Genomic DNA, 18,454 nt, shown 5'->3' with positions numbered 1-18,454 from the left:
TAGGACTTTACTTGTGCAAGATCATGTCATCTGCAAATAGAGAGTTTTACTTCCTCCTTTCCAATCTGGATGAATTTTATTTAATTTTCTTGCCTACTCATCCTGGCTAGAACCTCAAGTACAATGCTGAATACAGGTGGTAAGAGTGGACATCCTTGTCTCAGTCCTGATCTTAGTGGGGAAAGTATTCAGTCTTTCACAGTTAAGTATGTTGGCTCTGAGTTTTTCATAGGGTTTCATAAGCATCCTTTATCAGGTTGAGGAAATTGCCTTCTGTTTCTAGTTTTTTAAGTTTTTTTTTTTTAATGAAGGGGTGTTGAATTTCATCAAGTGCTTTTTCTGCATCTATTGAGATAATAATGTGGTTTTGTTCTTTATTCTATTGATATGAGTATTACATTAATGGATTTTCAGATTTTAAACCAACCTTGCATTCTCCGGATAAGTTCCATTTGGTCGTGGTATATAATTCTTTTTATATGTTGTTGGGGTTTGTTTGCTAGTATCTTGTTGAGGATTTTTGCATCTATATTCATATGAGATATTGGTCTGCAGTTTTCTTTCAATGTCTTTGTCTGGTTTTGGTATCAAACCAGAACGAGTTGGCAAGTGTTCCATCCTCTTCTAATCTTCCATTTACTCTTTAACCGTCTCAGTCTGGCAACTAATGTGTATCTCGTTAAGGCCATCAATGACCTGTGTGCTATCAAATTCAATGACCACTTAGTTTCAGACCTTGTAAAATCAGGCCCTTCAGCAGCATTTGGCAGGTTGAGCTCCTTCTCCTTTGCTGACTTCCTTTCTTTTCTTGATTTCACATGTGGCTCCCGTCCTACCTCTCTGGCTGCTCCTTGCAGTCTCCTTTGCTGGTTCATTGTTCTCTACTCAAATTAAATGTTGGAGGTCTGAAAACTTGGCCCTGTGTCCCCTTCCTTTCTATTCCACATGCTCTAGGCTGGCTCAACTCATTTTCTATAACTCCCAAATACAGAAACCAGTATGTTTAACTGCCTAGTCCACATTGCCACAAGACTGACTCACATATAATATGTCCCAATCTGAATAGTACTTAACTTTCTCTGCCAAAGCTGTATCTCTATAGTTTAGCCATATATGTTGAAAGCCCAGGGTCTGAATTAGTACCTCACTTTCTCCCTTATCCTCCAAGTCTGTCCTTACCAGTGAGGAGTCCAACTCCTAGTTAAAAACCTGTATGTGATTTCTGAGGCGTGGCCATAGGCCATTACCAAGGCTTTACCTGGCAGGCCTTACCAGGGAAAGCCACGCTCCTCCGCCAGTCTTGGTGCACAGCCAGCACATTGCAGTTTCTAAAGGGATTTGCAGTCAAGCACTCCGGCCCCTCAAGACCATCATACTTTTTGCTTATTTGCATTCCTAGCCCAGGTGCCTTCATTCCTAGATGTATTTCTATGTGAGGTCTTGGGCCAAGGTCTTCTTCAGGTAACTCTGCTGAGGTTGGGAAGGAGGGTAAACTTTGAAGACACTTTTCCCCACTCTGACTCAGTACCCAGTACTTTTCCAATCCTAACTCCTCCCCCTCACCTTACACCTGACCCCAGAGCCCACAAAACTGAAAAGCCTTTTGTTCAGGGCTCCCTCGACAGTGAGCTAGACTCCATGTCTGTGCTGATCCACCCAACTCTCAATAGGTGTGCTATTCCCTGGGGGGAAATGGCACAGAGGCAGTTCGTGATTCCTTGTTTTAGACTCTTGCTTACACCAGTACAGTAAGTGATTAAAGGCTTAACTCTTTCATTTTTGGCCCGTTGCTTTAATCAGTTACTCCAACACCTACCGGTCAGCTCAGCTCTCTTTCCAGCCCAGCTGAGCTCCTGACAACCAAGGCCTGTGCAGTCTATTTCTAAATTAGATCTTCGATATGTCCACGTTTCTCCAATCCCCTTTGCTACCACCTAACCCAAGAACCACTCTTCTTCGCCCAGACTCTGGCTCTAGCCTCATTTCTGATCTCTAGGATATTCCTGCTGCTCCCTCCAAGCCATTTGCTATAAAGGAGCCAGAATGATCCCTTAAAATTTTTAAACCATCATCATGCCCCTGCTTAAAACCCTTTTCTGCCTTCCCTTTGCACTTAGAATTAGGTACATCCTTACCTTTATGACACCTTGAATTATCTAGCATCTGCATGAGTCGGTCCCTGTGTACCTTTTCAGAGTGCCTTGTTTCTCTCTCTCCCTTGATCACTGTACTCTTGCCACACTGTCTTTCTCAGAAGGCAATAACTTCTTTCCCTCCTCAAAACCTAGACATTTGGCTAGTGACATGCTGAGGGTTGGGAGTGGGATAGCAGTCAACCTGGATAGGTGGGAGTATTTTATCACTGACATTATTTAGCATTGTTAGAGCATGGTGAATCAAAAGCAGACTGACCTTTAGTTGGTTTTATTATTATTTTTAGTTCTATTGAAACAACATACCCCCTTTATTGCCTGCATCCAATGCTGACCACTGTCTCCCCCACCCCGATTGGCACATGGCTGCACGATGCACCTCTGTATGGATATCTCACCCCCCACCACTTTCCATGTTGATAACATCTATTCATCTCTCGGGCTGGATTTGAATAGGCTTAAGTAGAGTAAGATTATGCATTTTAATCACCTAGAAGTCTTGTTAAAACACAGATTATTGGGCTTTGCTTCTAGAATTTCTGATATAGTGGTCTTGGGTGTGATTGATACATTGCATTTCTAGCAAACTCGTAGGGAATTCTTATGCTGCTGGAATGGGAACCACACTCTGACAACTGCTGAGATACAGGTTGGAAAAGGTTGGACAGGAGGCTCCAGAGCCCAGGTAGAGAGATTTGCTCTAGGTAGGAGGAGAAACGTCATCCTCTTGTACAGGAGGGAGGTAAAAAGATGGGTACAGACCCAGGGAACCTTAAAGGTTAGGGAGCAGGAAGTTGTCAAAAATCCCCTTGCCCCCTGGATTCTTTTGTCATTATGAGGTAGGAATTGAGGTCATCTGATAAGAACGAGGAAGGAGAAGAGAAGGTAGGGTTAGAAGTTAGAGGAAAATAGAGAGGTTGGAATGGTCACTGTGGGGCATGAGAGATCACATGACAGAGAGACATACAGCTTTGCTGATCCATGTTGAGGGCTCAGGTGAGGTTGGCAATCGTACATGTATTGGTACCAATTTGCTCTGTCATGTCATTCAAGTTACTGACCAAAATTATATCAACTGAATAAGGTTCAAGGGCAATCAGATCATTTTAGAGGTTGGTATCCTAAAAATATCTCAAACTGTAACTCTCCTTTCTTGGTAAGGCACACAAATCAAGAAAGACTTTGCATGGCCCAGAACTGCCTCTAAACAAACGAAGAGCGATTCCTGTACATCTTTATTTCTGAAGATGATTTATCAGATCCTTCTCTGCTACTGTGTTTGTATATGTGTTTATTAATACTAAATTTAAATCTTGCTCACTTATAATGAACTTTTTTTTTCAAAAAGGCAGCATCATTTTACATTGAGATATTTAAAAACTTCCATGTAAGAAAGAAGAGATATAGAAGCACAAACCTTTCCTTTATTCCACTCACTCCTCTCCATCCTATCCACTTGTTGACACCATGGAAAGAGCTATCAGCTTGCTCAGATTTCAGCCTCTGACAGGTCATTTTGAGTTATATTGGCCACCAGCAACCAAAAGTAACAAGAAAGGAAGAAAACTGGAACTGTAATTTAGCACTGTAGAAATAAACATGCTCTCTACTGGTTGTGGTAAAGGTCAGGAGAGCTGGAATCTGGCAGGCTGTCAAGCGGAGGAAGCCTCTGAGCTGTAGGAAGCTGAACAAATAGATAGTCTTGGGAATGAAAAGCCCTGGCACCACGGAACCCAGGCTTCCACCGGCGAAAATATAATTGGCTACAAGTGACAGAGGATGGCGACAGGGCTTTTCTCAGAATCTTAAGGAGAATGCTGTAGTTTAAAAGAAGTCCCCACTATTATTAGAACCATGTAAATTATGTGTTAATTTTATTAGTACTGGTTCATTTATTTGGTTTTAATAATGATATCTATTAGAGATGGTAATGGAAAGAGATGATGCAAACAATATAACATCTGGTTCAGGAATCCAAGAAGTGTAGGGATTATTAATACATGCATATTCACCTACACACGTATGTTCAGATTCAGATAGGGAAGGCTGGTGATCTGACAGGTATTAAATAAAATGCTTTCATGCTGCTTGGTGAATAGTCAACCAATAGCTGAGCTCCTCTGGTGTCACCTGCTGCCCCAGCCTTCCCTGCACCTCCCCCTCCTCACATTCCAGCAGCTAAGGGGTTAGTACCAGCAGTGGGCCACTGGAACTCCCAAGCCCCACACTAATGTCTGCACTTGGATTGCTCTATACCCTGTACCATGCTGGTTGTTAAATGTCTTAGTATCACCCCATGTATACAGATGTATGTTGCATATTATGAATTGTTTGATGAGGAATTATCTGCATCATGATTACCTAGCACACTTGTCAAAAATGCAGATGCTTGGGTTCCACATGCTGCACCCACTGCCTCTCTGGGAGAAGGGCCAGAATATGCATATTTATCTATCTCCCAGGTGATTCTAGAGAAGTATATCAAATATAGCTTGCATTTTCTGGCATACAGCAAACCTGTCTGTCCTGTCTTCCATGTAGATGCCAAGTTCTTTGAAGTGAGGATCCTAAATCCTAAAACTCTTGGTATTCACCACCATGCTTAGCTTAGTGCTTGTTGACTGACACTAAAGAGGAGGGATCATTGATTCAGAAGTGTAAGCTGAAAAGATAAATTAGGTTTGATGATGATGATGATGGTGGTGGTGGCAATGGCTGACCCTTGTGAGTGCTTATGGTGTGCCAGGTACTATGCCTTGATGCCTCACCTAATTGAATCTGCACAATAACCCTTGCAGGTACTCTTATTATCTATATTTCATGGCAGAGGAAACGGAGACCCAAAGAAATGGAGATCTTTTCCCAATATCTCATTGCTGGGAGGAAGCAGCACTCCAATCTTGACCTGTCTGACTTCAAAGCTTTCACTCTTTCTTGTTTACTAAGCCATACTGGCTCTTGGATTAGAAAACAATTCTGCAGCTAATTTATAAATAAGATTCTTTGGAGTCAGTCTCTTCCATTTGCTTCTGTTTCAAATTTATTTGTTGCATTTTATTATGGATATGAAAGGGAGGTAAAAGCTGTACTCTCTCTGATTTGTAGAAACCAAGGTGAAGGAAACTGAATATAGAAAGTAGAAGGTATATATAAATATTCCCCAATACTTAGGAACAATTGGAAACTTTATTTAGCTAAATAAAAATAAAATAATAAAGCATTAACTGAAAAAAGTTAAAACATTGCAGCTGTCACTGGACCTTGGAAATCAAGATAAGAAGGGAAAAAGATTTTGAGGTTATAGCTAGGAAGTGAGTAGTAAGGAAAGGGAGTCAAGATGAAAACCCATTGTCAAGAAATGATGAGGACAACTGCAATTTTAGAAAGACCATCAAGGGGCCAGCTGATGCCTGGACTTGACAATGGGCAACACAAGCAGCCTGGATGTGGACAAATTAAGGCAGCTCGTAAGAGGCAGTGGATTGAAAGGATAACTGGGCTTTATATGCAATCAGGTTTTTTTTTTTTTTTTTAAGTATCCTGCCGGGAAGCTGAGATTAATGAGATCACAGAGTATTATAATTTGATTCCAGTTAAAGCATCCTTGTGCACTGAGCTTAATGAAGAATGGCTAATTAACGTCTTTTGAATGTAAAGAAAAACAGAATATACATCAGAATTGTCTTTTCAAGGCAAAAACAAACCCAAAATCAAAATCTGGATTAATAGCATCAGAGTGCTTATTCAGACTTCAATATATCAATCCCAGTGCTTTTCTTTAGATACAGATAAGTTTCTAATCATCTTCGATTCATTCATAACATATGGAGGAGAAGACTATATTTATTCTTACTGGGATCTGGGCAAAATCCCCACTTTTCATCTCTTTCATATCGGCTTGTCGTGGCACACCACAGTAAGTTGTCATCCCGACCTTCCCGGGTGCATTCGTGATGCCACTGATGGTTATACTGGAAGGGAAACACACATGGCATCCCGTGGGCATTCCCTTTGATTGTATACAAATCTAGGAGAAAGAAATTTACAGTCAGTTAAGTATAATGTCGGCTTTATCTTGGAAACTGGCATATATTTAGTGCACTTTTTATCAACTGAAACCCTCGTAGGGGCAGGGACTCGCTATACCAGAGCGAGCCCTCAGGTCCTCACTGTCTCGTGTCGTGGAAGTGCTAGACTGAGTGCTGGGCTCAGAGGAAGTGCTGAGACATGGTTTGCTTATACATCTACCTACTCGTTCATTTACAACAGTGAGCTGGTCCAGCAACGTTCACATTTACGAATGGATGAGAAGGAAAATTTAGTGGAGATTTTACTTCAAAATATCTCCCAGTCCCCAAACATATCAGCCATCAGCACCTAATGCTCAATAATTTCATAGGCATTTATTAATTTATTCATTTGATAAATATTTACTCAGCATTTAATGTGCCCAGCACTGGGTACACAGCGGTGAACAAACCGGCAAAAGTTCCATCCCATGGGACTTCTATTCCAGTGAGGAAAAGACAGAGACAGCAAATATGCGAATAAATGTACAATATAATTTCAGCTAGTGATAAGTGCCCATGAAGAAAAATAAAATAGGACAAGAAGACAGAGTGACTGTGTGTGTGTGTGTGTGTGTGTGTGTGTGTGTGTGAGTGTGTCTGAGGGGGCGGCGGGCACTGCTTTGGATGGGACGGGCAGTGTAAGGCCTCTCTGAATCACTGGGTGAAATGAGGGTGCAAGTCTTGGAAAAGCATTGTTCCAGCGGAAGGAACAGCAAGTGTAAAAGACTGGTGACAAGCAGGTGCAGGGTGAATGAGGAAGAGCAAGGAGGCCAGTTGGGAGAGGATTCAGGGAAGTGCTGGAGCGTCAGCTCACTGAGGGCCCTGACCTTGGCCTTTCTACTCTGAGGGTAGAGGGAAGTCATGGGCAGGTTTTGAATAGCAAAGTGACATGATCAGATTTCCATTTTTAAAGAATCCCTGCGGGTGCAGTGAAATAACTGGCTGGGAGGCTTCCACAGTGGTCTGGAGAGAGATGACAGTGCAGAGGTGGCCTGCTGGCCACTTTCTTAAAGTATGACAATACTCAGTCATCCTTGGCCTCAGCAGGAATCAACAAAACCTTTTCATGACTCAGCTGGAGCTTTCCATGATGAGAGGGATCAGGGCCACCCTCAGTTAAGTCAATAGGTCCTGGGGCAAAAGGGCCAGCTGTGGAGAGTCCCAACCCTTCCCCACAATTGCAGGGCATGGACTGAGCAAGCCCATGACATGTTGCTGGCCTTGGTGGCTAGGGCTGTTTAGGAACCAGAGTTATTTCAGGACACATCTTTTTGTTTCAATCCCCTGCCTTCTACTTGGAAGCACATGTTGCCTGGAGTCTTCCGCTGCGTGCACAGTGAGTGTGGGTATATGGCTAAAAAGTTAAAATAAAGGAAAATATCAAGTTCCTCCTTGGATCTGTAGATTATTCGGAGTGCTGGTGTGTAGCACTTGTTTTCTTGTAATAAGAACCAAAACTGTCTTGCTTTTGGCTCTCTTTTTACTCATTCTTTCTAGCTACAAGATAAAGTTCTGCCTTGAACCTTAGGAGTTCCTTGCTCTGCTTCCTAAAACTGGTATAGAGTTCTTAGGAGGCTACTACGCTCTCATTAAGACATAATTCTACAGAGCACCACAAGGCATGGGGGACCACATCTATCTTGCTGGTCTTTGTAAACCAGGTGCCTAGCACTGCGCCTGATGAACAGTCAGTGCCCGACAAATGTGTGATGGACAAATGGATGGATGGATGGGTGGATGGATAGATGATGAGAGCTACCAAACAAACCCTGAGGGACAGGTTTGAGGTTTCAGGATTTAACTATGTGATTTTCTTTATTATTATTTTTTTCTGTTTAAAAATGGCAAAAATAAAAGAACTATGAAAAACTAGTCTCCCTATAAGCCATGTTCCCTACTACCATGCTTGCCACACACCAAATGATGCCTGATGATAGTCTGTCATCTATCTTCAAGTGCCTTGTAACATGACCATCACATGGATGCCAACCAGGCCTCAGGAGGTGTTTGAGGGGCCTCCGCAGACACACCTCCGGGAGGGGGGAGCTGAGTTCCTATAATATGAGGAAAGGTGGCAGGGAAGGTTATCATATTTGTCCTGACAAAAGTCTTCACTTCAAAGATCTTTTCCTTCCACCTTCCTTTTCTCTCTCCCTCCTCCTGTCCACTTGTACTTTCTCCTCCTTTCCATTGATTCCCAAAGTTAAATGTTTTTTCTCCCAATACCTTTAAATTCTGAGCAGCTCTGCTTCCTTAGCAGAATTTAGCATGTCCACTCTAAGACCCTAGCAACCCTTTTATCATAAGCAAGGAAGCAACTAAAATGTATTTACGAGAAGTCCCTGATGTTCCAGGCTTTGTGTACTTCTTTCATGTAATGCTTTACAAATCTTTACTTATGGGCAAAGTTTTTAAATATACCATTCTGCGAGTACTTTGATTTAAATTATGTTTACCTTTGTGCGGATGCTCGCAAATGTCTCCACCACCTGACATATAGGAAATCCACTTATGAAGATATTTCCACGAGGCCACCACCGTGTTGTCGTGCTTCACCTGGACCATGTACCGCAGCGGGCCTGTGATCGTCTTCCTGTTACAGCGCCACCCCAAGGATACGTGGGTGGAATCACATTCATATAAGCTTAATGGCTGCTCTGGATTTGATAAATTCAGGCCCAGGCAACCGCTGCCTCCTACGTTAAAGAGGTGGTGGTTTGAAACCCATTTCCACAGCATGTGCTTGTTTGGCTGCTTGCAGTTCTCCAGGGTCAGTAGAGATTTACCGGCTTGAATGCATTTCTTGAGACTCTCACTTTGGATAATGAATATTCCTTTATCTGAAACAGAAAAAATAAAAGATATGGCATGAAATTTCACATGTAATTATCCACTGTCAGAAGGATCCCAGTGTGTACGTCTCAGCTGTGATACGTCACAGCTGCCAGCCATTTCGAACAAATCTGGAGTTGATGGGGAGCATCCACCTGAAGGGCTTCACACAAAACAGAAGAGGGTTTTGGAAGCACAAAAGGACTTACTGGAGCTAACGGGAGACCTCTGGTCTAAGACCCCACTGGCCACACAGGAGCAAGGGCTACCTGCCACCCCACTCGGGCCCAGTGCCGACAGATAAGGCACACTCTGCAGCTGGACAGAGAGTGAGGACTGGTAACAGCACCTGTTGTGCTGTTTCACAAATATTGTGCCATAACACAATAAAGCACTTTGGCCACACCCCTGAGCTCTTCCCCCTGGAGCCAGAAGCAGGGATTTGGGTGAGTTTCCTGTGGACGCTGGCAGGCCCCAGCCAGGGAATGGGCATTAGCCACCTGCCTGCCACCTGACTTGACTTCCAGTTCCTGGCCTGGAAGGCACCCGTTCCACACAATTATGAACGTGTTTTCACGGGGTTTTTAAAGATGGAAATCACACCTCATTTCTCTGGTGTAAGCACAGAGCGTACTGAGCACACCGTAGAAGCTCAGAGAGTGCTCGAGGCTGATTAACCACGCCGGCAGCCGCTGCTCGGGCCTACGGTCCTGAAGTTACCTCCGCTCAGAATGACAGGTCAGGTCCAAGGTCTCTTTTGTTCTCCCATTCAGACTCTCCTCTTATAGTTTACTTCCTGTCTATTCTTCAAAGCTCTGAAGGGACATTATCAGGTTCCCTTAACACAGCTGGGGTTTAGGGCCGGTTGTGTCATGTGGCCGGGGCAGAACAGGGACAGGAGGAGGCTTTGGCAGGTTTGCAGTCACACAGGACGAGCCGCTGCGTGCATCGTGCGAGGGAACAATGCTTCATTTTGGTGAAAGTTCTTTTGGTTTCTCCAAAATTAATCAGGCCAAGGAGAACTGATTTATAGTAACCAGAATCACTTAAGACACTATTTAAAAAGATTGTCAATGTATTAATGAAAGCTATACCTCATTTAGTAACTGATATCCTTTCTTATAGCCATGTATTTGAGGAGCTGACCTGGTTGTCAGAGAATTGCTTTGATCACCATACATCAGAGCAAAAGAGAAGGGCGGGGGTGGGGAAAATGAATGGTTTTAGGGAGATTTCATTTAGATCAGGAAATTTGTTTTCCTAATGAAGGCCATGTCCGTATGGTTATTTGTAATAGTCATTCAAAATCAAATCCACCTCTTGCCAATGTGGTATGGACTCTGATAATTAACCTTCTCTCCAACTCTCCTTTTCACCTTTTCATGCCTGGGTAGAATGTTAACCTTAATTTCTGTTGTAACCTACTAATTACTTTCTAGCTAGCCCAGAGTTCCATTAATTTTTTATTGAAGGATAATTATTTTACTAAAATGGTTCCGTAGTTCAGCTTCTACCTAATATGTATGTTCAAATATATCCAGCTCTGCAACTTACTGACTGGGCCTCAGTTTATACACCTAAGATAGGTGTGTTGACTACCTGGATAGTGCCTGAGAGCTCTGGAATCAGCAGTCCTGCCACAGATCAGCCGTGTGACCTTGGGCAGATTGCTTGATCTCTGTGAGCCTCGTCTTTCCTCTTTGATCTGGGAATATGTATGGTACTGAACTCATAAGGAGGTTAAGCATATTCCATCAAACAACCCATGCAAAGCACACCATATACCACCATGGAAGAGGGGGGACTTCAGCAAATGTGAGTTGTTACTATTATTATTATTCCTCTGACTTCCTGATTCTCCATCTACAGATCCGGCTGTAGACCTGGTTGAATGCTACAGAGTGCTAATCTCAGTATCCCTCAAAGACTTCTCTTCTTCCGTCATTAGCACAGAAGCTTATTTTTACTTTAGTTTCTGCAGCACAGAGTGGGTGCAGACTTTTTAAAAAACAATCCTGAGACACTATGCTATCACCTCTCATGGAGGAAAAATACTCTCCAAACAACCAGATAACAAAATCTTCGCCCATTTGTTCAAACACATGTGCAATTATGAATTAAGAGTCTTCATCTATTCATCTTCTATATTACCTACCTGTAAAGTCTATACTGCTGTTTTTTTAAAGAAAGAGAAAAATACATAATGTTGACAAGCAGTGTGTTGATGGGGAAATGGATAGTCTGTGAGTAAGTGAACATGGAAATTATACACCTAAAATTCAGGGTGAATAAATTATGTTTTTAAACTTCCAAATTATTAAATGTTAAGAGGAAAAGAGTGGCAGAATTAGAACTTCTGTAGTCACTCCAGTGATCACAAAAATACCTTTCCAAAACAGAAGATATTAGTCATGCCTAATCCCATGCTGCTGAATTTTGGGATGCTATTACATTTCCATGCCAGCTGCCTTTAGGATGTAGCTTTGGAAAGTTCTTCAGAACGCACCATAAACAAGTAGCTGTGGTAGCTGTGGCTCACCAATAACAATAATGCTACCTCCAAATATATTAAGCTAAAAAAAATGATCCAAGCCCATTTTCCCATTAAGTTGTAATAGAATCTGATCCTAGCACTATTAATCTCCATAAATTCACTGAAGAGAAAACAATTGTTTTCAAATATACTGTGAGAAGACTTAAAGTAGGTATCAATATTCTGATTGTTATTACATGTACATAATGTCTCTAACAAAACTATAATGTGAAAATAAGCCTTAATGTGTATAGTTGTTGGATTTCAAAAAAGATAAAAATCAAATGTGGGAGGAATCAAGATTGATTATATATGTCAAGGACATCAGTTCTGCTTGAACACTGATTAAGTGATTAATGAAGTACTGCCAGAATTACTAAATCTCTTCGCAAGAAAATGTTATTATACCTCCCTTCATAATTGTAAGTTTAGGAAGAGAAAAAGGACTGATCTACTAGAAGTAACTTATAAGCTAATTTATTTTTTTTAAATAAAATAAAATCCACGGAAGACAGTGGTTCTGCTTTTTACTTCTGAGTTCCTTTTAGGAGATCATTTCAGACCCACTTTTGGCCCCATAAGATAACATATACTCCTCTAAAGCGTGAGAGGAGAATGTTTCCTTGATGGACTATTGAACTAAACTTTAGGGTATTTCTTTCATGACTGCATATGGAACATTTATTCATGCATTCACTGGGTGCCAGCTATGTGGTAGGCACTGTGTAAGATGCTAAAGATAGAGAGAGGAATAAAAATTCTAGAGGAGAACGTAGGAAAAACTCTCCTAGATAATGGCCTCAGCAAAGAGTTTATGAAAAAGACCCCAATGGCAATCATGGCAACAACAGAAATTAATAAATGCGATTTGATTAAACTAAAAAGCTACTGCACAGCTAAGGTAACAATCAACAGAGCAAATAGACAACCTACAGAATGGAATAATATTCGCAAGCTACACATCTGATAAAGGGCTAATAACCAGAATTTACAAAGAACTCAAACAAATCAGCAAGAAAAAAACAAACAACCCTATTAAAAAGTGGGCAAAAGACATGAATAGAAACTTCTCAAAAGAAGATAGATAAATGGCCAAAAAAAAAAAATATGAAAAAATTCTCAATGTCACTAATCATCAGGGAAATGCAAATTAAAACCACAATAAGACATCACCTTACCAGTCAGAATGGCTTTTATTAAAAAGTCCAAAAACAATAGATGCTGGCATGCATGCAGAAAAAAAGGAATGCTTATACACTGTTGGTGGGACTGCAAATTAGTACAACCTCTGTGGAAAACAGTATGGAGATTCCTCAAAGTACTATTAAATAAAAGTAGACCTACCATTCGATCCCGTAATCCCACTACTGAGTATTTACCCAAAGGAAAAGAAGTCATTTTATCAAAAAGACACCTGCACTCAAACGTTTATTGCAGCACATTTCACAATTGCAAAGATGCAGAATCAACCCAAGTGCCCATCAATTCATGAGTGGATTAATATTAATAAAATGTGATACATGTACACCATGGAGTACTACTCAGCCATAAAAAGATGATTTTTTTTTATCGTACTTAAATGTATAAAAAAAAAGATGAATTAATACCTTTTGCGACAATCTGGATGGAACTGGAGACCATTCTCCTAAGTGAAGTATCTCAAGAATGAAAAACCAAACACCACATGTACTCATTAAATTGGAATTAACTGGCAAGCACACATGTGCACAGAGGGAAGTAAAACTCAGCAGAAAGCAACCAGTGGGTAGGGGGAGGAGGGGAGGTGAATAAACCAACCAACATAATGGGTACTATGAACTCTATTTGGGTGATGGGCACACCTATAGCCAGGACTCAAGCATTACAAAAACGATCCATGTAACTTAAAACATTTGTACCCCTTAAGAGTTTGAAATAAAAAAAAAGATAGAGAGAGGAATTATTTGTCTAAATACCTGTCCTTTGAAACTGTATCTATTTGTTCTGGAATCATGGGAATTTGCTTAGCTAATGAAAAGAAGGGAGTTCCATCAGTTTTAAAGAAAACATAATTGCATTTAAAATCAGCCCTTAAAAACAAAATATAACAAACAAGAGAAAGAAAATAGACCAAAATTTAAGACACTTGACTGGATCCTCAATTGCTGTCACGAGCAAGGTGGACAGAACTCCTCAGTGTCATTGTTTGTTCTGGGTGGGGAGAGTGTGCACATATATGTAACTTGCCCATTTTCCAGAAAGGACAAAGCAGAACAGCAGTGGGAGGAACATGGACGTGGCAGAGGAGACTAACTTTACCCACAACTCTAGGACCATGAAGTTCAGAGCTGGATGGGACTATAAAGATGATTTCATTGGACCATTCTTTTACTTCTTTTTCTGAATCCATTTTGTCTTAGTATAGAAGTTTTATATCCATACAGTCAGTGAGGACTGTATTCGGTCTAGGTGTAGCTTTATTTATATATATTCATTTATAACCTAGAAAGAAGAAAATGAACTACTATAGATTATTGCCAAACATTTTGAAATAGGAAACTTGGAGTTTCAAGCAACAAACATCTACTGAGTGCCCAATAAGGCCTGTGTTGGGAACTCTGCAGATAGAAGGAGGCTTATGTCACAGTGCTTGCCTTCAAGGAGCTCCTGCTCTCCCTGGGAATCACTACAGTATGCAGAAATCATATTAATAATTAATGCCCAAATATATTTTGATATAAGAGATACAAGCACAATGGGTGGAAGTTGGGGGTGGAAGGGGTCAATTTTGTCTAGAAGATCAGAGAAATCAACCAACACTCCCCTTCCTCTGCCACCTGACATTTTCGTTGAACGTTTATTAGGAACCTAGTATGTGTAACAGTGGGGGTACATTGGATGCCTGTCCTCATCATAGCGTTCAGGATCATGAAGGAGGGATGTTCAGGGCAGAGAATGTCACCAAAGCTCAGAGATGATGAAAATAATCATCTGTGAATTGGCTGTGAAGACAGCCTAGATATTTAATATACAAAAGATTTTAATGGCAGTAGAATATGAAGTTGGAAAGAGGTAGTTTGGTGTCATTTTATAAAGAACTTAAATTTTATTAAAAAATTTGCATATTATTCTTCAGATGAAATGGATGTTTTGGAACAAGAGAAGACATGACAAAGCTGTGGTATAGAAGATGAATCGGGGAGGTGAATCGTTAAAAAAAAAACATTTCTCAAATGCCTACTGTGTACTCAGCGATGTTTTAGGTACTGAGACAAATGAAGACAAATAACCGAGCTCCTGCCCTGGCAGCGTTCTAGTTTAGGTAGCACAAGACAGGACATGAATGAACTTGAAGATTGGTCTGGAGACCATTGCTATGATCCAGTAGCGGAGACTGAAGGTGTCAATTCAATGGTGATGCCAAAGGAAAAGAGGGAATGGTTAGAGTTAGACACTAGTTAATAGAGAGAAATTTCAAAGGGCAGAGAAATGACAGGATTAGGTGATCTATGGTATGTGAGAATTTTGGAAAAGGTAGTTGCAATGACTGGTTTTCTGGCTTCAGGTATTCAAATAGCTGTCAGCACCTGCCAATCCCTACTTTGCCAGGGATTCTACTTTGCTAAGATTCTAAAGCCTGGGGGTTGTGGAGGTGCCTATAGGAAGTTCCTCCTGAGGACTCCTTAGCACCCATTCTGGTCACCTCTACCTGGCTTTTGCTGTTCCCTTTTGCTTTAGACAGCTCTTCTCTTAGAACTAGGTGAATAAAGGTTTGAAGTGTTAAGCAAATAAGATAAGTTCAGTAATAATTGAACTGTTAAGCCTCAGTGAAGTTCCTGCATTTTTAACAAAAAATACTGGAAACAAACAATAAAACAACAATTACTAAAGAAATACTCTTTTTACAGTGGCATTTTAGGCAAGCAAAGGACTTTCTGGTATTCAATAAATTGCACCATGACGGTGTTCACCTGATCCAACGTCACACATAAAGTTGGCCTCTGTGCTGCTCCATGTTAAGGGAACTGGAAGGAATAGTTCAAGTGCATGGTTCACGTCAAGTGCAATGTTTAAGACAAGCTATTAGGAAGCCACAGCTTGCAAACTGCAATCCAATTTCCAACTCCTACCCCAGTCCTCTGGGTTTGAAATCTCTTCCACTCCATCCACCCACACAGCGAGTGCTGGGCTCACGCACTTCCTGCCCAGCAGCATCTCTTGAATGTGTGCATCTCCTTGCTGCTCTGACAGTATTTCAGTCTCAGCAGGTATGTGGTCCAGAATGAAGTGAGGAGAGAGGGCATTTCTGCTCTGTAACCCGTCTGAAGGTGAGCAGCTTCTCTCCTGAGATGTATCGACCTTCTCCAGCGTCACAAATTTGGGTTTATCTGTGCCTAGCTAGTCTAGCGAACAATGAATTCAAAGCTGATTGCATTCCTAAGATTACTCTGTCACAGGAAGGGATATCGTAAGCTGCTGAATCAAGTCCTGTTTATGGTCGAGTGATGCAGAAAATCTGGCTTCTCAATATGACTTTCCAAACCAATAAGTGAGGAATTTTCCATGCTTGCAGCAAGCAGCTTGCGCATAGTTCTTGAAAGAACAGATCCACAGAACAAAGTGAAAAATGTGCCAACCCTTCCTACTCCTTTCTGCATGGAAATGTGCATTTTTTTCCTCAAATTATCTGAGTTACAGTGTGCCTCAACCGTCTGAAATCTTTGGCTTCCTGTAACTTGCCTTCTATTAATCAACTAAAAAGTGACCTAAGCATATTTTTAAATACCGTCTCATCCTGTCTCAGAACTTCCTTCTCTTTCCCTGTCCTGGCATCATCCTTGACTCTGAGCCTTCTTTATTCTCCTGCAGCTTCTGAACCTGGGTAATCACCACCTCCACAGGCCCATGGGACCCCTCTTGCTAAATCTTTTTATGTGTTCTCTTCCCCTTTCTCTCTAATCTCCCCAAATCGCTGCTCCAAGCTCCACGAGGCACACAATACTCTTTCTCACATGTGGGAAAAACGAAACCCAGCTTAATCAGCTCCGCTGGCTGCAGTTCTGTGCAGCTTTAAACTGCCTGTTACCAATCCCGGTGCCAAGAAGGGGTTAACCTTTTCCGACTGTCCTTGCCACTCTCTGCCCATTCCTGACCCCTCCACTCCCCTCTCCTCTTTTCAGCAAACTGACCTTTGCAGAAAATCTTGTATCTTGCCAAGGTTCTTTGCTATACCTTTGCATCTTACCAATAAAATGTTTAAACTGAGTTGAAAACATTTTTCTTCCTCTTAGCTTTTAGTCTATTCCCCCATCATTTTGCTTTTGTTTAACTGGAAAGTACCTAACAGACATTGCTGGTGTAAAAATCATTATTCGCAGTGGCTCTGTTATTATGTTATAGACTATGTGGAAAATACACCATCTCAGTCACCAGAGAGGCTCATTACAAAGCGCAAGTTATGGCAGGACACAATCAGACAGAACATTGTTAAGCTTCCCTCACAAATGCCTGCATATTAAGGCCCTGGGAGAAATGATTCACAGACTGGTCACCAAAACAAACAAAAACAGAAAGCAACTCTACCATCAACCAAAATAACTCTGGAAATGATGTGACATTACTGAAAACAAAAGTGTTTACATTGAGCTATGCATCTTAACTGCTTTGAGAACACCCATCTAAAAAAAAAATTACATTCACTGAAGTGCAAGGTAGAAACTTTTTAAAAACCAAAAATAACTTTTAATGGTAGATATGTTGTTAGTCTCTGTATTCATTTCCTAGGCTACAACAAAAATACCACAAACTGGGCAGGCACGGTGGCTCACGCCTGTAATCCTAGCATTCTGGGAGGCCGAGGCGGGAGGATCACTCGAGGTCAGGAGTTCAAGACCAGCCTGAGCAAGAGCGAGACCCTGTCTCTACTAAAAATAGAAAGAAATGATTTGGACAGCTAAAAATCTATATAGAAAAAAATTAACTGGGCATGGTGGCACATGCCTGTAGTCCCAGCTACTCAGGAGGCTGAGGCAGGAGGATCGCTTGAGCCCAGGAATTTGAGGTTGCTGTGAGCTGGGCTGACACCACGGCACTCTATCTCGGGCAACAGAGTGAGACTCAGTCAAAAAAACAAACAAAAAAAAAACAACCACAAACTGAATGGCTTCAACAACAGAAATTTATTTTCTCACAGTTCTGGAGGTTGGCAGTGTGAGACCAAGGTGCAGCAGGGTTGGCTCCTTCCGAGGGCTGTGAGGGAATGTTGGTCCCAGGCCTCTCTCCTTGGCTTCTACATGGCTGTCTTCTCCCTGTGTCTCTTCACATCTTCTCTCTATGCATATTTCTGTGTCCAAATTTCCCTTCTTATGAGCACACCAGGCATAATAGGGTAGCAGTACCCCAATCATCCCCTTTTAACTTGTTTATTTCTGTAGAGACCCTAATCTCCAAAGAGGTCTCATCCTGAGGAAGTAGGGGTTAGGCCTTCAACATAGGAATGTGCAGAGGTTTAGGGGACACAATTCAGCCTGCAACAGTCCCCATCCTTCTCACTCAGGCTGGCTACAGAATTTGCAGGGTCCAGGGTAAAAAGAAAATGCATGGCCCTGGCCAGAGGCAGGGAAGTCAAGTCAATCTCCCCTTCCCATGAACCCCCCAAGGCATGCAACCTCTGGGTCATAATATGCTGGGATCACACTCAGTACCCGGATTGGGAACAGATGACAGGTTCCCACTCAGTCCTCACAGATGGTGCAGTGGTGCTGCCACCCCAGTGGGGACAGCAGCTGCCTTGCCCTGTCCCGATGGAAGCCACACGGCATCCCCTCCCAGGCCCCAGGCCTCCAGCCCTCCAACCCCAATGCAGCCTGGTTGGCTGTGGGGCAAAA

General features: G+C 41.9%; 1 protein-coding gene across 1 annotated transcript in view; it reads right to left on the bottom strand.

Moving 5' to 3' along the window:
* Positions 1–18,454, bottom strand: part of PLA2R1 (phospholipase A2 receptor 1) — a 115,863-nt gene that overhangs the window by 89,338 nt on the left and 8,071 nt on the right. The window contains exons 2-3 of the mRNA XM_045559081.1: positions 8,680–9,063; positions 6,007–6,180 (exon numbers count right to left, since the gene is read on the bottom strand). Coding sequence (XP_045415037.1) covers positions 6,007–6,180; positions 8,680–9,063 — 558 coding nt within the window. The remainder of the gene's footprint in view (positions 1–6,006; positions 6,181–8,679; positions 9,064–18,454) is intronic.

The sequence above is a fragment of the Lemur catta genome, chromosome 8 (assembly GCF_020740605.2).
Source record: "Lemur catta isolate mLemCat1 chromosome 8, mLemCat1.pri, whole genome shotgun sequence".
In the NCBI taxonomy this organism is placed as follows: Eukaryota; Metazoa; Chordata; class Mammalia; order Primates; family Lemuridae; genus Lemur; species Lemur catta.
Note: the sequence above shows the minus strand (reverse complement) of the source record. Positions and strands in the feature narration are given on the sequence as shown.